Consider the following 20074-nt stretch of genomic DNA (forward strand, 5'->3'; position numbering starts at 1 on the left):
GTAGAACTCAGCTAAAACCAAAACTTCTGCTATACTAGGCTTAGTGCTCTACCCTCCGAAGTAATCAGAGTGGGATATGCCATTGAGCGTAACAGGCATTCATCTCTGCTTCTGTGGTTTTACTTTGATAGAATCTTTCTGAAATTTGGCAATAAATACAGGTTCTGTATTTTTCTGTACTGGTAGCTCAGCTAAAGCTGTTCTCCTTCCTCCATCCTTCAGCACAAGTGCTGCTCATCTAATAATCAGCTTACTGATGTTTCAGAAATGGAAGGAAAATCTTTTTCATTCTCAGTAAATCCCGGGAGAGATTCTGTTTCCCAGTGTAGTTCCTTCTCCTTCTTCTCTCCAGCACCACTGGCAATAATCAGTTCTACAGAGTAGAGGAAAGGGAGGGCAATCTCCCTCTTGTCCTTTACCATAATTTGCATGCCTGGTATATTCCAGAAAGGAACAATTTCTGTATCTCCTCTGGCACAGGGACCACCATTACCCCTTCCACTGCACATGCAAGTTGCAGCCAGTCAACAAATGACATTTAATAAAACAGAATTACTTGCGTACTTCTTGGCTAAGTCTTGGGGCAGAAAGTTTTTGGAATATTCCAAAACTGACAGTGAAGGATTGCAGGGGAGAATCTGAAAACTCTGACAACGTAAACTTTTGGACAAAGCGACACAAGTTCAGGTATAGAAATATAATTTGCAGTGAGAAAAATAAGGATGTTAGAAGTATCTTTTACCTTATTCTAAGAGGGTCATACTACTTTAGATCACTGTACAGATTTCCTAAAGAATGATATATATTAAAATTCTTAGCTCACAGACATTTTAACAGCTTTTAAAAGCACAGGCCATCCTTCCCTAAGGCTGCAAAAACCTTTTGACATATAATTACAACATGTAAAGTATAAGGAAAAGAACAATTTTCACCTGAAGACTAACAATATGAAGCGCAGGCTTTCCAGTATTCTAAAGAAGATTTACATAAATAATTTTCACAGTCCTTAGATAAAAATGCAGTGTACATAACTGCTACAAGAAGGAGAAAGACAAGAATGATCGCCCTACAGGCATCAGCCTAACCTCTGACAGGCAACGATCAGGTCCTTGTTCTACTACAGCTTCCTTCTGTAACCGCTGGGAAGGCCCTTAGTCCTGGTTCCCAATATAAAGTGTATATAGGAACAGTAAAAAAGAAATTACCCTACATAAAGATATTTAATGTTAATACACACTTCATAACTAGCATTTAGATAATCCTTTCTTTTTATGAAAACATAGAAAAGAAATATTAACCCAGCAAAATCTAAATTACAGGAAAAGTTCTTGTAACCATCTCCATGGCAATCGTATCCTGTCTGCGATGTGACAACCCCTTTGACAGCCAGGAACAGAGTTTGGGAGGGGTAAGATCTAAAATTAATATTTCTTCTTGTTTCACCTCTTAGCTCCTGATTAAGTTGTTAGCTGATTAATTTTCATGGTGTTTTTGTACTAGTAATATTTTTATTGCCAACCACCCAATACCTGTCCCTTTCCTTGGTTTCTGCACAGAACACCTACAGCGTTTAGCACACATTCCTTACACCAATTCCTTCCTCCCAAATAAGTTCATTTTTTTTTCTGTATTAGTCATTTTTCTGAATCCAGGCAAGCTGTTCCTAGTTTTAGCACTGCATGTCAATTTAGAGATCTAATTTGTCCTTCCCAAAATCATCCATCCAGTATATTCTTAACTTGGTTCTAAATTCTGAGCTCTTTTTCAACGTGAAATGTCAAACCTGACTCATTCCAAATATTAGAGCTACAGCAGCTCTGACCTTGTTGATTTTCCAGTAAACTGACTCCATAAACAAACTTCCCCTAGTGTCAGGTATGGTTTACAACAGCTAGCACCAATATAAATAAGTGACCTTAAACCTGCACTTCTGAAATACTAACAAGGTTTATTTTATGGACTACCTTCTCCTTCTCATATATGACATAACTGCCTATAGAAATGTAGGATTCAAGTAAGAATTAAATGTTCATTTGGATGACAAGATATCTGAGGGTATATTAATGCATTTAAACAAAATAAATCCTAAAATTTAAGGTTGATAATCTCTATTTGTGATTAGGAAAGAAATTTCTGTGTACACATTCATAGATCTTCCCAGCTAACAGCTACTTTAGGGTATACAAGTGTCCATGACATATTTCACATGGACCAGGGAACGTGGTAGAATACACGATTCCTTCTCTGCTAATTCTCAGGGCTATGCCGTAGCTACAGCAACTGCTCAGATAGATGAGTAACGCTGAAAAGCAGTTACTGCATTAAAAAGACCACTAAATACTCATCCATGTTCTGAGCTTCTCAAGTTAAAAAGAACAGTTGACAACACTGTGCACTGTAATTTCTCTTTGACTCTCATTCATTGTATTTCTCTCATTTAGGCTTGACTTGAACCCTAATCAACGCTTCTGTGAGACCACCTTCAAGAAATAACATGGCAAAAGATGGGAAATGAGCATCTCAGGCAGTCCACAGCTCTGCTTTTCTCTCCACAATGCACTTCCTCCTACTTCCTTATCAGGCAGGAAGGGAAGCTGGGAACTGGTGCTAAAAGTCTTGGGGATGATCTCTGTATCTCTAGGCTAATTGTTATCACTTAAGTTGCATGGCCTCCCATTCATTTCACTTATGGGTTGCCACTTAAAAAGTGTGGCGTAGATTTCTTTTAAAAATATGGCTTCCATGGGCTTTATTGTTCCTGTTCTTTATCTCATCTTAACTTTTAGCAAGACCACAAGCTATTTCTGGCCTATTTCCCTTTCAAAAATGCCATCAACATACCACAGAGCACAGTGGTCTCTAGAGTTTGGAAAATCCAGCAGCATAAACCTCGGTCTTTAGTGATGCTGTAGATAAGCTCCACTATCTGCTTTAAGCTAAAATTGCTGTGTGAGGTGACAGCCCTGGCAGAAAAAGCAGCAACAGTGTTTCCGGCAGTAGCAATTTCAAGTTCATTATGCAGAGCCTTCCCTTGAGGCTGTTTCCTTTGTGTTTTTCTTGTCTCATTGCTTCTTGCTTGCTTAAATTGACAGCAAATGCCCTGGTTAATTTTCACAGAAGTACATTTTCTATACTAAAAAATGACCAGTAGTTTTGAGGAAAATGAAAAAACAAGTTCTAGATAAATCCACCTGCTATTGATTAAATACAAAATATCCCCCTTTGCATTCAGCATGGAGATACAGGACCATACTACATAGCAGCTTCTGAAGGTCTGGAGAAAAGATGTGAAAAGAAAAATTGCTTTTCTAGAGGAAGATGTGGAAAAACATACTCAGCCTTTATTTCCAGTACCTTTTGTTTTAAAAATATGTACTCTCCATTTTTTGAGAAAAATATATACCATGAACTCTATTAAAATTTTGGTATTTGGTCATGGCCATTTACAAAAGAAAAATAACAGTATAAGATTATATATCTAATAGTCAAATATCTGCTTTACTTCTCTGTAGTGCAGAGTATGGCTATATGCTACTAAACACTAATGTTACTTCTGACATACTCTTTACTGCTCTTTGCAATACATTGTACATATAGTACATAACAATGGTAAAAGTTGCTCACTTAATGAAGTCTTCATTGCTCTTTGAAAGCAACATCATAACCAAGAATTTATAACCAGGGAGCTGCAAGCGAACTCCATGAGCACATAATCACAGAGACATGGACAACTTCATCACTCACTGAATTATCTTCATCCATTACTTTACCATATGACAGAAAGAAATGAAATATTTTAAAGCACATGTCTCTAAAAGCTTCCTGGGTTCCCCCCCCCCCTTTTTTTTTTCCTAACTGAGCAATTGATCATGTATGCAAATGGCATCTCCTCTAGAGCATGCCTGCGTCATCCAACAGGCAAAGCCTCTGCACAGCAGCACACTGTCACCAGGGCTGGAATCACACAATGCTGGAGCAAAGTTTGGTTATGTAAAAGATCATTTTGAGAAACTGTCATCAGGACCCTGCTATTCTGAGTGTAACTAAGAGAAGGGCCTCGTGTCATCACCACAGAGAGCGAGCCTTGGCACTCGACAGCAGGTCCTGCATTTGATGCTTTGTGACAGAAGCAGAGGGGTGAGCAGGCAGCCCCATGGGGTGCGCTTGCCCTGCCGGCCTCCACCTCGACAGGAACATTCGCTCCGCATTCAGCCTGCTTTACCCACTATGCCTGGCATTACGTCCCTTACTCATGCCTACTAAACCTTTTATAGCACTGTGAGATGAAGAGTATCCAGCTGCTCTGCACTGCAGTTCTCCGGGGGATTAGAAATGGCCAGGGCACTAGGAGAACAAGCTCAGTAATGCTAACATGGCAATCTCGGGGCCAAATAAGTGTCTGGCACCTGGCTCCAAAACTATCTAACTGCTGGCACAGTTTCACAATACTGGTATTCCAAGAGGTAGTAGATAACAGACTTCAGTGAGAACTCTGGCCCATGCACCAAGCTTTTCAATTTTAAAAACAACATCCAGAAGCTAGAAAAATTATTAATCTAGAGAAAATTATCAACATCTAAAAAACTAGTAATTTTCATCTGAAAATGGTGAGGGGAAAAAAAATTAATTCAAAACTGCCTTCTAAAAGCATCAATTCACATTTCAAAAGGTAAAGTTACTTCAGGCTGAAATATTCCAGATAAGGTTCTTATAATAGGGAATCCATACAGGTTTTAAGTTGTTCTTGTTTTCTTTTTTACAGAAACAAGGATGCCATTATCCAAAGTTTCCAAGCTTCACACTTCACACCTACAAACACACCTTGTTAGGAAAATGAGTTGCAATACAACCAGAGATCAACTAATTTTAGTCTCTGGATCTCTGAGTGATACTTGAAAAAGGCTGTTATATATAATTATTTCACCAGGGATTTTGAAAAAGAACGTTACCTCAAAACTTTTCTCTTTTCAGGTGCTTAGATTCAACCTTTAAAATACCGTAATATTTGCAAAGGAAAAACACAATGTCCAAAGCCCTACCATTTATCTTCCCTACTAGAAGATAAATTCCATACAGCATGTTCAGCTCTGCACTCAGCTGTAGCAAGGAAGTCTTCTACTGGACTTCAAGTGATACATGTGAAAAAGACTGTGGTTCCTTATGGCCCAGCCTTGGTAAACCCCTTTGTTTCTTTGCCTGTCCAAGAAAACAGTACTTTGTTCTGTCTGTTGAGGGAGATTTGTTTCCCTTCTGTGCACGTTGAAAACATTATTCCTTGATGAGCAAAATACCAATGCTTATGATACCCCTACCAACGATCATTTCCAACAGTGATGTTACTTTATGCTTTAAACCTTAGGTGATCTACACAACTGCACTTTTCTACCCAGGATGAACATTCAATTGCAAAATTCAACATAAACGGTCTTTCATCCCTGTTTGAATAAAAACTGATCACATAAAAGACATCTTTTAAAGATTCTGGTCACAAAGTAGTGGTTTTACAGTCAGTATATGACTGGAGCCAACTGTTCTCAGAGGCTCAGAGGAAAGAGAATATCTGAATTTCCTGCTTTTCACACTGTCTTACTTCTATCTCACTGCTACTCAAGGCCAGCCACATTTTGCAGATACATTATTCCTGTGATCAATCCAAGGAAAGCCACTGTCACTGAGATGCCACTGTCATCCAACAACTGAAACTGAAGGACCAAACACTGTACCAGCATAAGCACCCCATGTTTTAATATAACTATGAGAAAAAACAGGCTGTACATATGATTAATACCTTTAAGATTCTACAAAAATTGCTTTCTGAATTTGTGGCAAAATATGCGTGTCTGCAAAACATACACACATAACTGTCTTTTACGTATGATTGTTACTGTCAATTAGTATTTGATTCATAATGATAGATTTACGTAGACAGCTCAAAAAAACCAATTCTACACTTTATTAAAAATTATCTTCTTTGAAAGCACATAACTAGCTCCACTCCTATTATAATGGCCTCTCTATAAGCATCTCTTCCTTTACAATTATCTTAGGCTACAGTATAATTGCCAACCCACCAAATAAAGTCATTATCTTTTTCCAGTTGAAATCATAGGTAACATTCCCACTAAATTCATCAGAGACTGGATTAGTCGTGAAAACCTGTGGTACTCTATATTAAGAGCAATACTTCAGCCAAGGTGGAGAAATGGATCTTAGCTATGAATAAGGTAATAAAACAAAACTAGGAAGTCAAGCCAATTTTACAGGGGAGTGGCACTAAATATTAGGGAAAGAGGTTTAACAGGTCAGATAAATCAGAAAGAAAGGTCCAAAACTGTAATGCCCACTCCTGAGTGTATTACCTTAAAGTCATTCTTCTTATATAATACTTTATAGTCTTCACATTGTGAGCATTACTGCAAAGGATCCAGGTGTCATCAAAAATTAGTTAAAAACACTTTAAAAGCCATTGCATCGGAAGTATCTGATCTAGAACTATGACTTTATTTTGAGCTGTTATTTGTGCGTGATATGTACACCCAGCATAAAACCAGCAGTAAAACTACTAATTAACAAAGCCTGATAGTATTAATCCACACTTCTAGTGCCTGTGAAAGCCAGGAAACAAGTGACCAAATAAAAACTTTCAAAGAGAAGTAGAGACAAGAGTTAACTTGTTTTGACACTTCAGTGACACAGTCAAAGCAAATGAAACTGTGGCTCTGCCAAAGGTAGCTTCTGAAGCTTCACTGACTTCAGGCAGAGCCATGATGTTATTCCCAGAATAGTCACCACAGATGTTGGTCAGTGAGAAACGATCAGAAAGAAAAAGAGAAGTCCCTCTTCCAGGCATGCCCCAAACAACCAGTAAACCCAAATACAAAACAACACGTGACCATTCACCTGCACCTCTTTCCTCAGACTTGAAAGCTGTAATTTCAGTGTGCAAGTATTTATCCTTAAGAATGTTATTATAATAAATTAATATACTGATGTGATGTTTATCAGAAACAGAATCTTAATGAAGGCATAGAAGTGGGAGCAGAGAACTGTTTATGAGCATCAGAAGTTTTAATAATTACTTACCTCTTAACAATGCAATAGCTGTGAATTAGCAAGCAAGCTTTTTCCATGAACATTGCATAACAGTAGCATATCCCATTTGTCTTTGATACATACACATCTAGAAAGACTGTTTCAATAATGATTCTGTACATCCTATAGATCGAATATGGAGCATTTGCTTTATGGTTTTCTGCAAAGATGATTTGCACCACCCTTGTCACTCTTTCAGCTCTGCTACACAATGTCTATTTTACCACTCCTGCCACAAATCCAGATGGCTGCAGATGTGCAGCTGGCAACACTATGTTATCTGACCCTGTTCAGGAGTTTACACAATGCAGTGCTTGAATTAAGAGGAAGTCCCAAGTGCCCTCATTAGCACAGCAGCCAATGAGCTGAAACAGGAGCAGCAAGAGTGGGAAATTTTAGCAAAAAATTCCTAGTACAGGAAATGCCTACAAGACAGAGGGGAGATTGTATACTTTGCTGTGAAGACAGCAGAGCATAAAAACAGCTCTTTTAGGCACGCAGTGGTATTCTGAAAACTAATTGCGAAGTCTGTAGGCCAAAGTAAGCCCAGCTACTCTTCTTCAATATATGACTGTATCTCCTTCCACTCATAAAATAGAGCATAATGGTTTACCTTAACAAGCATCACCTCCTTTGCACAGAACTGCAAAATAATAGTTAACATGTTGCTGGCTTTATCAACTATTTTCAAAAAAGCCCAAGCGGTGAGAGAAGTGTTTTAAGGATGAGTCTATTTAAAAATTTTAGATCTTGTGAAGCCTTGACATTGGCTATCTTCAAGGCAGACTTTATAAGAGCTGGCATTTAGTCTTCTCTGTGAAGACAATAAAGGGGTATTAGACAAAATACATAATTGTTACGTAAATGTATGAATAGATATTGTGGTTTTAATCAGTGTTGGATGTAATATCTCGTTATTTGACAAACAAGTTATTACTAGAAAGAGAAGTTCAAAGTATGCTGCATTGAAAGGTGCTTTCACACATTCCATGATATGATAACTTTTTTAGGTATTCTGGTGTGGTGAACTAATTCTTTCACGCATTACATTTTTGCCACTGGCATTCAATGTTAAAAACACATGTGAATTAAACCCTGGATACAAATCAACCACAAACGTGACTATTTTCAGGCAGCACATTGTTCATACATTTTTGCATATGTAAATATATCGAGGTTTTAAAAGAGAATCTCTGCTTTATGATTTTCTCCTAATCGTACAATGATCACAATCAATTCATAAACAAAAGAAATACTGAGTAAAACTGCAATACTGACTCTTTAAAATGAACGTGGTTCCATAAAAAGATTCTATCAGCACCATACTCATTCACATACACTACTCCATCTCAGGAAAGCCTTGCTACTTCAAGTAGCACTGAAGCATGCGATTAAACCTCACCAATACCAAGATAATTAATTAACAATTAGTACATACCTAGCTCTTGTACAATTCTTTTCATGCACAAATCTCCTAGTGCTTTACAGAGAAGCCTAGTTTCACAATTACCACCCAACAGATAGGCAGTAAAGGCTAAATGTACATCCTGCTTGGGTGGCGAGATCCCTTTATCAAGGCGAAGCCTGACAGAGCTCACAACCCAGCTCTGTACATTCATTCCGCCAGCTGCAATGTCCACGAACCACTTACATACATACCCCAAGGTGAATCTGCCTACAAATCTCATCTGCCTTTGCTAAATGCTCTGGAAAGAGCCCCTGAGACTGACTGAAGCGCTGACTTCAGTCAAGCATGAGCACTTGGCAAGAAGGACCATCATAACAGCCAGACTGTCCTCACCACCATTCACATGAGCACGCTTGTGGCCTACAGTACAGTGCAGCACAAGATCCTCACTCCTCCCCCTGGCCTCTCAGATGCTCAGACTCATGTCTGTGCTGTTCGAATGCATGATGGCAGCAGCCTCAAGCCTGGCCTCATGGCAGAACCCAAATACAGCCCAACAGGTCCAAGGACAGCCTCCCATAGGAACAGAAGAGGCAGAAACCGAGCAGTGTAGAAGCTCTGGACACCAAGCTCAATCTGTGTAAGTATGATCAAACTACTATTACATACATGATGATATGGCATGTCTACATGTTGTTCTGCATAGAGATGAACTTATGCACAGAGCCATACACTTCTGCGAATGGGAAGGTCAAACTTCAGACATCAGCCAGGTGCAGTTTGACTGTATGAGGTTGCCACTTAGTCAGCAGAGCCATGTTATGGACAGTCTATGCACCCACTCTATAAAATCCAAAAAGGTAACATGTATTGGACTGAGTCTTAATTAAAGCACATCAAGCTCAAATACTTCACCTTGTGCTCCCCACAGGCTGCAAGCTGCACATGGTTGGTTACTGAAGCTCAGCTGGCCCGTGATTAACAAACCTTTAAGCAGAATTAATTCAGTCACATCTGAGCCCTAAATTGCTATGGACAGGTCACAGAAATCCTTACCACTACCCAAAATAACTATACTAGGAAGCTGAGTTCCACTCACTGATTCTAATATTTAATACTTGATTTATAAAAAGGCAAACTACAAATTGACCAAAGAAAGTCCTCATAATATTATTCAGAGTTTGAATGACAAAAAAATAGTAATAAAAAAAGGATGACTCATCCCTTTTAAAGACAGCATGAAACCTACCAGCCTAAAACAACGGGTGTTTCAAAATGTTATGTAGAGAAAGAAGAAAAGAATCAGAACAGCAGGACACTGTTGAGCTGACTTCTGTTCTTGATAGCTTTTTTTTTTTAATTATTATTATTTAGAAAACAAAAAACTCTAGTTTAGGAATGAATGCCTTCATACATACTCCTTAACCTCAATGCGCAAGAGGCAAGAAGTAACATCTGCAGAGAAGGAAAAATACTATTTGTAAAAAAGAAAGCACTTAAAACATAGCTATACTGCATTTATAATTAATTGTACATTAATAAGTACATTAATAAGTATATAAAGTTAATGAATTTTTCATATAAATATATAACGTATAATCATTATACAAGGGATAATTATGATACATTTATACAACACACACAAAATTACAGGTAACACTGTATGTTGTCCAGAATGGAGGTTTTTTTTTATGGTGCCTTGTACCCCAGGAAATGGCATCCAGGATTAAGAGTCAATTTTGAAGCAGTACTGAACAATTTATTAGATTAATAGTAGATTTTTAAAAACTGTTTACATATACAGTAAATTTTCTAGTGCAGATTTCTTAGTGCTTTACATCAAAAATAAATATATTCTGACCTGCAGGTGAAGAGAAGTGATCTTAGCAAAGCCAGGTTGCTGATCAGAGATAGCAAGTGCTGTAACTTTTGCTTTCCTAGTCCCTCTCCCATACAATGTTCACAGTACTACACATGAATATTAAGGACTAGCATGTTTACAGTGGATAGTCCTCATTAAAACAGCATGTCACATGTGCATGTTTTCTGCATGCTGGAGATGTGGTATATCCATCTCAGCTAGGCTTTTTATCTGCGATCTATGAGGTACCACACCTCAGCTAAATAGGAACCATTTCTGATGAAAGCTGGGCCACCGTTCCCTTCAGTGTACCCGAGAGATGCTGCAAGAGCATTGTAAAGCTTTTTGAACATCACACTGCTTTTAAGGCTGAAAAACACAGCTAAAGCTACTTACAATTCTACTTAGGCTGTCATTTATTATCTATCATATGGACACCTATCTCCTCAATCCTGCATGATGTACAATGACCAAGAATTGTTTGGTTGAAAAACTGATTACTACTTCAGACATACTATTTTAGATTACAAACAATGCATATAAATTCCCTAATCGTGCAGGATTAGTTGGATTAACAATTTCTCACTTAAATATAAGTACATCGTTTATAGGACAAGCAAGCATTCAGCTGTTGCAAACAGAACCCTGTCCATCTTGTTCACATCTGCTTGCCACTTTCCTTCCAGAGCCCATCAAAGGATGAAGCATATGGCCTCAATATTGTTAGTGTTTGTAAATAACATGCATAGCAAGCACAGCAGAAATTATACATTTAATTGGAAGTACAAACATAACTTCTGCAGGCACTATTCATGTAAAGCCATCAGAGCACAAGAGGAAGACAGACAGAAAAGAAGAATTCCCAAGAAAACCCACAATGGTTCTGAATCTTTTGTTGTTTCTCCTGGTTACAGCTCTGTTGGATTAGTGGTTTTATGCTGGGATAAAACCAGCATCAGACTATCAAACCACGTATTTGTCTTGCTGTGTGTCCCAACAGGCCAATACTGACATCTGGTACACAAAATTACTGCAGACCTTAACAGTGTGATTTATTTTTTATTCTTGAGTAAAGCTGCAATGCAATTACCCCTTCACAAAGGAAGAGCATGACATAAATTGTCCCTTAGCTTTAACATCTCCTGCTGGCATTGCCCCCTTCCAAAAAAGTGGCCTTCTGAAGTCCCCAGCATTTGCACATTAAAAAAAAAAAAACAACCACAAAAAAACAAACAAAAAACCAACAAAAACACAGCAATTTTTACTTGTCTTTTTTCTCCCCCTCCACCAAATGTGAGAATGGAAGAAGAAAACTGCCAAGGAAAAGAAGTTACAGAGTTACAGCTGTGTACACAGGTTGAAACAGAACTATGAAGACAGAGACCAAACGGGCCCTTCAAGAACAACATGATTGCAGAGTAAACGAAGTATTCTGGAAATTCCTTCTTCATGTAAAGTCTTAACAGCTGTCAAATGTGCTAACAAGAAGAGGACACATAAATAAGCTTTTAGCTAATCAAGGATATTCCAGGATTACTGAAATAGGTCATATATCAAGAAGCTAAAGAAAGTTTCTCATACAAGTAAAACCTTTTCCATTTGATTTCAGAGGCTAAGTTTAGTCTACCCAATTCATACCAGTCTGGATGCACAGTTTTAATCTTCTGTTGCATTACCATTGTAATTTCAGAAACAGCACTGAAAGATGTTCAAATATTGCAGCTACTTACCCAGTAAAAAAGCTTATTACTCCCCACAAAAGAGCACCAGGGCAGACTGAACACTTTACTGGGTGATTCCTCTAACTTGCTCTAGAAGATGTACATAAAAATGAACACCTGAAGACCTCACTACATATTCTTAGAACTTTTTGCCCTGTAACACAGAGATGCTAGCAACTGTGTATCCTTGCATTATTTATCAAGTTTCCTTGCTTTCTTTCCGGCAGAAGTGACAAAACAGCTTAGTCTCCTTCAAGTAGCTGAGCAGGAGAAAAGTCTGTTTGATTCTGCCCCTGTGCTTTAGGTTTTTTCCAACAGTTTCAAAGTGTACATGGAAGCTAAAGCAACTTGGTACCAGCCATGAAATAGAAAAATCATCAGCCTAAAATAGATGGAAGAAACATTTGTGAAGGCAGTGTTTTTTTATGACTAAGGTCAGGAAGGAAAAGCAGCTAGAGTTCTCAGGTATGAAGTAAATTTACAGATTTCTGGCACAGCAAATTCACAGAGGACACTTCCAGAAATATTTCTTTTTCAGAACTTTAATTCTAGACTGTGTTTTTCCTTAAGTTGTAACAAACAGATGACAGAATATTTTGATGTCCCAGAAACAGATCACAATCCAGCACCTGTTTTCATGTACGGCACTAAGTTATATCAGAGTAGAATAGTTTCATTGAACTACAGGTTAACTAAAAGTTACTCTGACAAGAGCATTTTGAAAACAGCCTGATACTATCCGATCAGTCCCTGATGCCACAGCACACAGAATCATAGGTGACAGAAGGAAAACAGGGACTAGCAGGTTCAAAAAGGAAGAGTGAGATAGGAGCGTGCCTAATCACATCAGCTAGATCTATGGCTGGAAACAAGTGGTGGATCTCCTTCAGGTCTCTGCATATCGTTCAACTTCTCTTGAGCTGCTCAGACCTGGAACTATTAAGAGATCAGCAAAGACACTGAAGAAGAGAGACTTCTGAAATCTGTGCTGATCCTTCAAAAGGTAGCTTTTCTTTCTAATTATTTACAGAATGATCTTGGGTTTTCTTAAAGTATCAGGGTACAGTAAATTCGATACATGAACAATGATGTTGCATCTCTCATTTTACAGTCTTATTTGCCAGGTTTCAAAATTCCTTCCTCAAGTGATCAGAAGAAAGTTACTGACTAAAGCTAAGCTGAAGGCAGAACGTCTGATCTTTTACATCCATTCCTTGTTTGGGATGTGCCAATTTAAAGGTTCATGTCTGAAAGATAGGTGGTTTTTTTCAATGGTGATATTAAGGGGATTATCCTAAAACAAATTAGTCTTTAATTGGTTTACAAAGAAAATATAAATATGCTAGGAATTCATCTAGGCAAACAGAACAGTGTCTATTTTATGAATAAGTACTGTAATCATTCGCTTGTTACTTGGAAATAAAAACAAACAACATTTGCATAATAAAACTGTATACACATCTTAATGAAAGTCTGTCATTATCTCCTGGCTTTTATACAATAGTCAGCATACATCTTGGGTCCAATACTTTGAGTTTTACACCAATTATTGCTTAAACAGTTTTGACATTTTAAGTAATTCATATTAGCGTGTGGACACATTAAAAGAATCCTTGAGTGTAATTAACAGTATTTTAGAGAGGTCAAAAATTATTAAGATCTACCAGAAAGAAATAATGCAGACCTGATCACTCTATAGATTCTGAAACCATGAGAAACTAGCCTCACAGTTCTACAAATCATTTCTACTGGAAGCTAAAGAATTAGACTGACGTTTATATCCCAAGCTACATCTGTCATAACAAGTCTGAAAAAGCAACCAGCCCACTGAGCAAGAACTGGCACTTTGGGAAATGGCTTAAATAGCACTAAACTCTCAACTAGCACTTTTATGCTTATTACATATTTGAATAGACTGAAATCAAGAGCGTATTTCTTGTCACCTTCACATTTGACTTAAAAAAAAATTAAAAAAGAAAAGAAAGTATATTGAGAATTCCTCAGTGTACCAGAGATCTCTGAATATTAGGGCTATGGACAGTTAAAGGACAGAAGCACAGAGCCAGCAGTACTCTTTCAACCCTAAAGTCAGAAAGACAAATGGGAGGAAGGGAGCCCACAGGGGCACTGCCTCTGAAGGAGTCTCATTCTCCCGTCACAGAATCTCATACTCAGGGCTTTTACATTCTTCTGATTGCAACTTCAACCTCATCTACATTTTGTAGAACATTTTGCTGTTAGTCTGCCTAATGCTCCTTATGCAAACACATCTACTCACTCAAGGCATTACTTTACCTGTGCCTAAAGGTATGACTTAGACTATTATTTATGGAAGGCCTTCTAACATTGAAATGGACCACATATTTTGTTGTATGTTAAGCTGTTGCATGTTTTCAGCCTTTTTTTAAAAACAAAACCCAAACATTTGAGCCCTCAAAATTATCCAGTGGAAGAACTCATAAACTGCATATTTAACAGGTAAGGAACAGCACATACACCCTTTAGAGATAATCCATGGAACACAGAAAACCAATGTTGTAATGTATCCTGCTTCATTTCATGGAACCTGCATAAAACCTGGGAAACCTAACTAGAAAAAGGGAAAGGAAGAAGCTCTTCTCATCCTGCAGAACGGCTGCTGGATTCCTCTACAGGTTTCCTACAATTGCTGTTATACCTATCAATCATAGAACGGTTTGGGTTGGAAGGGACCTTAAAGATCATCTAGTTCCAGCCCCCTGCCATGGGAAGGGACACCTTCCACTAGCCCAGGTTGCTCAAAGCCCCGTCCAACCTGGCCTTGAACACTGCGAGGGCGGGGGCAGCCACAGCTTCTCTGGGCAACTCTGAACTTGCAGAGACTTCAAGCAGATATGTCTATTAGCAGACAATTAATTGATTACTGTTGAAGTGAACAGCACAACAATTTGACTTCTTACTAGCTCCTATGTGACCTAGGAGATATTGCAGAATATAATAGTTCAGTTGGAAGGGACCTACAATGATCATCTAGTCCAACTGCTTGACCATTTGTAAATGCTTGACTGAAGACTGTATATACACAAAACCAGTAAGTCCCAAGCGCAGAGTACAAACCCCCCTTCCTTCAGTCACAGTTTCCCTTTCCCATACCAGAGCACCTGCAAGTCAAGCATTGCAGTAGAGCAAGCAGTCTCTGCTTCTGCCCCGGGCCTCCATTTCCCACATCAGACTCCTGAGGACCTGTGACCTGACAGCCAGCTGCATCTGTCCTTGGATGGCACGGGGCGGGGGCAGACAGAATGGCAAAGCAGATGGCCTCAGGAATGGAAGCGTGGCAGCACTACTGCACTAGGGCTGCAGAAATGTATTAGGAGGAATTAACATTTTAAAGACTAACCAGAAAGTTCCCAGGATTAACATAGTGTTCACAGGTAACAACCCTGTCAAATGACCCAGCTCATTCATTACATCTCAGCACATGCACATAGCTACCCTGGGATCACTCAGCTCTATTGCGCAGCTTGACACTCAGGTCTGCTACTGCAGCTCTGATGTGGCACAGGAGTTTTGGATGAGCAGCCATGTGACAGCAAGAGACCCATTGCTGATGAGATGCTCATCAAGACAGATCCAGGTACTTTACTTTTTCAGCTTTTTTTAATAGCAGGCATGTGGAATGAGAAAAATCACTAGAAAAACTCATTTATCCTCTGATTTTAGAGAAACTTCATTAAAACTCAATGCAATGGAGCCATTGATTGAGTCACATTAATAGAACCTGGGTTACCTTGAAGCACTCTATGGCTCCAACTCAACAAGCCCCATCCCTCAAAAAAAAAAACCAAACCCACCCAGTTACCCTGAACACCAAGGTAAAGACTCTGTTGCTCTATCTCAAAACTCCAGAAACAGCATTAACCCCACACACCAAACTAACAGAAAGAAAAAAAGGTTTTTTTAAAAAAACTCTCATAAATCATAGTATTTAATAAACTATATTCCATGACAATAGTGATTTTGGAAAAAAAGTACAATTTCATTCACAGAAATCCATTTCCTTCACTGGTCTACATTTGTATCTTTACAGGCAGAAATATGGCTTTGTTACAGGATTCATTTTTATATTTTACTTATAGAAAAAACAAAAATTACACAGAACATCTATGGTCAAACTGTCACAAATGAGAAATCAAATAGAAGAGAATCTAATTCATCTCTGAAATCTTGGGAAGAAAGTTCAACTACTGCTAAAAGCATAGAAGTTGCTTTGGTGAAGAAATATTAACTTCACCACTTCTTTCAATGATAAGAACAAGTAAGCTTGTTCACAACTGAAAAAGAGCTACCCCATGTAAACGCTAAATCCAGGGGGATTGCCCAAGGAGAATCAGAACAGAATTCTGTCTGAAGCCTGAAAAATATTGCCTTTATTTAATAATGTTAATGATTAGACTTAATGATGTTGAAGTCATGAGATACCCAGGGGGTGAAATCTCCATTTAATAAAATATTTTTTTTTTAAAAAAAGTGCAACACAGGCACCTAGAATGTGGTTTTCCAGGCCCTGACCTCCCAATGCATGTCATTTGCCCAAGAGACTGGTGACTGGGAGAGAAAGCACAGTTAAATATTATTAAATTCTATTATTAGCTTTTTAGCAAGGCTTATTACAAGACTGCCAACCCAAAATGTCATGGTGATTTCTCTGACGTAATCATCTAGCACCCAGGAAGTGAAAACTACCAATCCATTTTGCTGACACATATTAGGAAAAAGAGATGCTCATCATGAATATCTGACACAATCTTTATAACTTCCTGAGACAAACAAAAGAAACAGAATTAAAAGCAAAACAAACATCACAGGCAAACAGCAGAAAAACACCACCAACAAAAAAAACCCTTTAAAACCTCAACAGCATTTGGGGGTTCAAAAGCGCAAACAGGGAAATAAAATAGTCAACTAATTGAAGTTAAAATAAAAACAAAACCAAAAGGCTAGGTAACAAGTTTTGCCAAATGACGTAGTTCAATCCCTAGAAAAAAAAAAAAAAAAAAGAGCAGTTTCAAATACTAAGGCTGAGCCTGACCATGAGGTTTTATGTTGGATACCATCTGAGACCTCATGGTACTACAATGCAGACGGGAACTGTGTCTGGAATTACCATAGCATCACTTTGATGAAGCTTTTTATTCTTCTATTTTTTATATTTTCCTGAAAATGAATTAATCTGTTAAACTAATAATTAACATCTTAAGAGGCCTCCTCTTACTCTATTTTTTTTATTATAATGCTTACAGCTGATTAAAATAAACTCTTTACAAGGAGTTTCTGTATGTGTAACTGCACACAGCTGGTGAGTCTCTATATAATCCATCCCCAGTGGTTAAATACTCCCATCTCACTCCCTCTCAGCCTTTGCTCCACAGTACGGTCAGGGATTATTAAATTATGCTAATGCCCTTGTTATCTGACAACAGAACCAATACATTCAACAATTTGAAGGGAAGACATCTGACTGCTTTTTCCTCTTAGCTGTTTTCCCAAAAACCTAAAGAGAATCAGTGAAATAAACCTCATTTTAGACACACCTATTTAAGCCTGATTGACAGAAGATCATATTCAATTAGAGACACACTGGTTTAGTTTGCACACACATCAGTAACTGTGACATACGGAGACAACTAAATCAAGCAGAACTGCTCGCTGTTCTTTCAAAAAAATAAACTGACAGAGGGGTTTTCTAATTAGTACTGGGCGAAATATTAGTAAGTGGTTGCTAACGAGCAGGTTTCCCTCATGTAGCCCATCGACCTGCAACCCGCACGCGTTTCAAAAAATAAAAGAGTCTTTTTATCAAAAGGAGTCGAACAGGGCTGGCAATACGGGCACTGGCAGTTACATAAATCGGTGCTAAAAATAAACTTCAGAGGCGCGGGGTGGGCAGCGGCTGGGGCCGGGGCCGGGGCTGGGCCCGGCAGCGCTGCCCGCCGGGGCCCGTGGGGCCGGGCCGCAGCCCCGCAGCGCGGGGGGCACGGAGGGAGGGAGGGAGCCCGCCGGGCCCACGCCAGAGCCTCCCGCCGGCGGCGCCGCTCCGGCCGGGGCCCGCGGCGAGGCCCGGCCCGGCCCAACAAGTTGCTGGAGGGGATGGGGGGGAGGGGGGCGGGCGGCCCCTGCTTACCACCAGCACGGGCACGCCTGCGGTCAGCGAGTAGAGGAGCACCGGGGGCACGGCGCTGCGGTCCTCGGGGCCCGGGTAGGGCTTTCGGTACGCGCCCTCGTAGCAGAAGAAGCCCTGCACGTTGACCGTGAAGGTGTCCGTGTACTCGAAATAGTAAGCCAGCATCACGGTCCCTGCCATGATCACCATCTGGAAGTACAGCATGCTGGTGAGCGGAGAGGGCACTCGCATGTACGTGGGCTCCGGCGGCGGCAGCCCCCCTCCCCAGCGGCGCGTTCCGCCCGCTCCCCGGCGGCATCCACCGCGGGCGGAGGCGGCTCGGCGGCGGCTCGCAGCGCGGTCAGGCCCGGGAGGCGCGGGGCGCGGGCAGGGCAGGCGGGGGCCCGGCCCGCCGCTCCGGCACCGCCACCGGCACCGGCTCCAGCGCGGCCGCCGGCTCGGGCAGCGGGCGGAGCGCGGCGGCGAGAGGGGGCGGCTTCGCCCCGCCCCGCCCCGCCCGGGGAGCGGCAGCCGCGCCGGACCCCGGCCCGGGCGGGGAGGAGGCGGGGGAGGGGGCGACGGGGGGAGGCTCCGCACCGGCGGCGAGGGCCTGTCTCAAAGTTCCCCGGCCCCGGGACCGTGATTAGTAGGTGAGCCCTCTCCGCGTCCTGCGAGGCGGGGGACACGGCGGGTCCCTCTCCCTCCCCCGACACAGCCCGCGGTGTGACGGGCGTGAACAGGCGGGGGAGCGCCCGGTGCCACCCGCCCCGCCCCGCTCGGAGCCGCCGGGCGGCGCCGGGCGCTCGGCACTGCGGGGCCCCGACACCGCCAGCAGCCACAGCTCGGCCGTGCCCGGGCAGGCGGACGGATCGCCGCTGTTTGTCGGCGTGGTGAGACACTCGGGATAGAAATAGGTACTCTCTTGTGTCTCGACTTAACCTTTAAAAGGTGTAAACCCTTTCGTTTAACAGCTCTGAAGACGGAGCTGTCCTCACCCAGGTATCATCCCCGAGTCAGAGGAGAGTCTGCTCCAGTACTGGGAGAAGCCGTATGTATGAACACAAAAGAGTTCCACTTAAAAATACATACACAACACTTAAGAACAGACTAGTGTGCCCAATGCTTGTGCAGATTGACCTGTGTGCAGGCTCCAGTCTGGATTCCCAAAGCCAACAGATAAAAAGTTACTTCCCCCCTTGCCCCAAAATTTTATATGGCTTAAAGATTCCACTTGGCTTCCTTACTAAAGGCTGTTAGAAATAACAAATGAGATTTGATCGCCCTCTTTTATAATGTGTAATCATTCTGGTGTTGAACTTTGGCTTTAGCTGTTCATTTTCATCCCCTTTCTGGAGACTTTTGTTCATATTCAGTGATGTTAGTCTTCATGCATTTATTTTTAATCAGCCCTTGAAGAACACACTCTTCATGCCTGGCTTCCACATCCAGTCTATTTTTATGTGTTCTTAACATACTCCTCAGAAGAATCTAAATCATGTCATTCGCGTTGCACTCACTCACCAGGCTTAGCTGGATAGCTCCCTACCTTTCTGAAAAATACGTAGTGAGACATGAGACATCTTGTGGTGAATTCTGCCTAGCACAGAGTTTCTTTTCCCCATTTCTTTAGCGCAGTCCAATATCCATTACCATACACATAAAAATCTTAATTTCATCCTGGAGATTGCATACGAATACCCCCATTGTTAGGATATAAGGCCTGATCCAAAGACCAAAGTCAATACCAGGACTGCAATGAGCACTAGACTTGGCTCTTTGGTTCTATTTGAGTGGATGCTTCAGAGGAGCACTGGTGGCGTATTTCTTTCAAGAATTGGCATTGGGGGAAA

At 40.7% G+C, this 20074-nt stretch overlaps 1 protein-coding gene across 5 annotated transcripts in view; it reads right to left on the minus strand.

The window, feature by feature from the left end:
* The window catches only part of PLPPR5 (phospholipid phosphatase related 5), a 48641-nt gene extending 30017 nt beyond the window's left edge, over positions 1 to 18624 (minus strand). For 4 of the 5 annotated variants that reach the window (XR_012629873.1, XR_012629872.1, XM_074876577.1 and 1 more), the window contains exon 1: positions 18246 to 18624. Coding sequence is in view for 3 of the 5 variants with exons in the window: in XM_074876577.1 (XP_074732678.1) it covers positions 18246 to 18476 (231 nt within the window). In the remaining 2 variants the exon portion in view is untranslated. The remainder of the gene's footprint in view (positions 1 to 18245) is intronic. The other variant, XM_074876579.1, reaches the window with a different exon arrangement.
* Between the last annotated feature and the right edge of the window lie 1450 nt (positions 18625 to 20074).

This window comes from Strix uralensis, chromosome 8 (genome assembly GCF_047716275.1).
Source record: "Strix uralensis isolate ZFMK-TIS-50842 chromosome 8, bStrUra1, whole genome shotgun sequence".
Lineage (NCBI taxonomy): Eukaryota > Metazoa > Chordata > Aves > Strigiformes > Strigidae > Strix > Strix uralensis.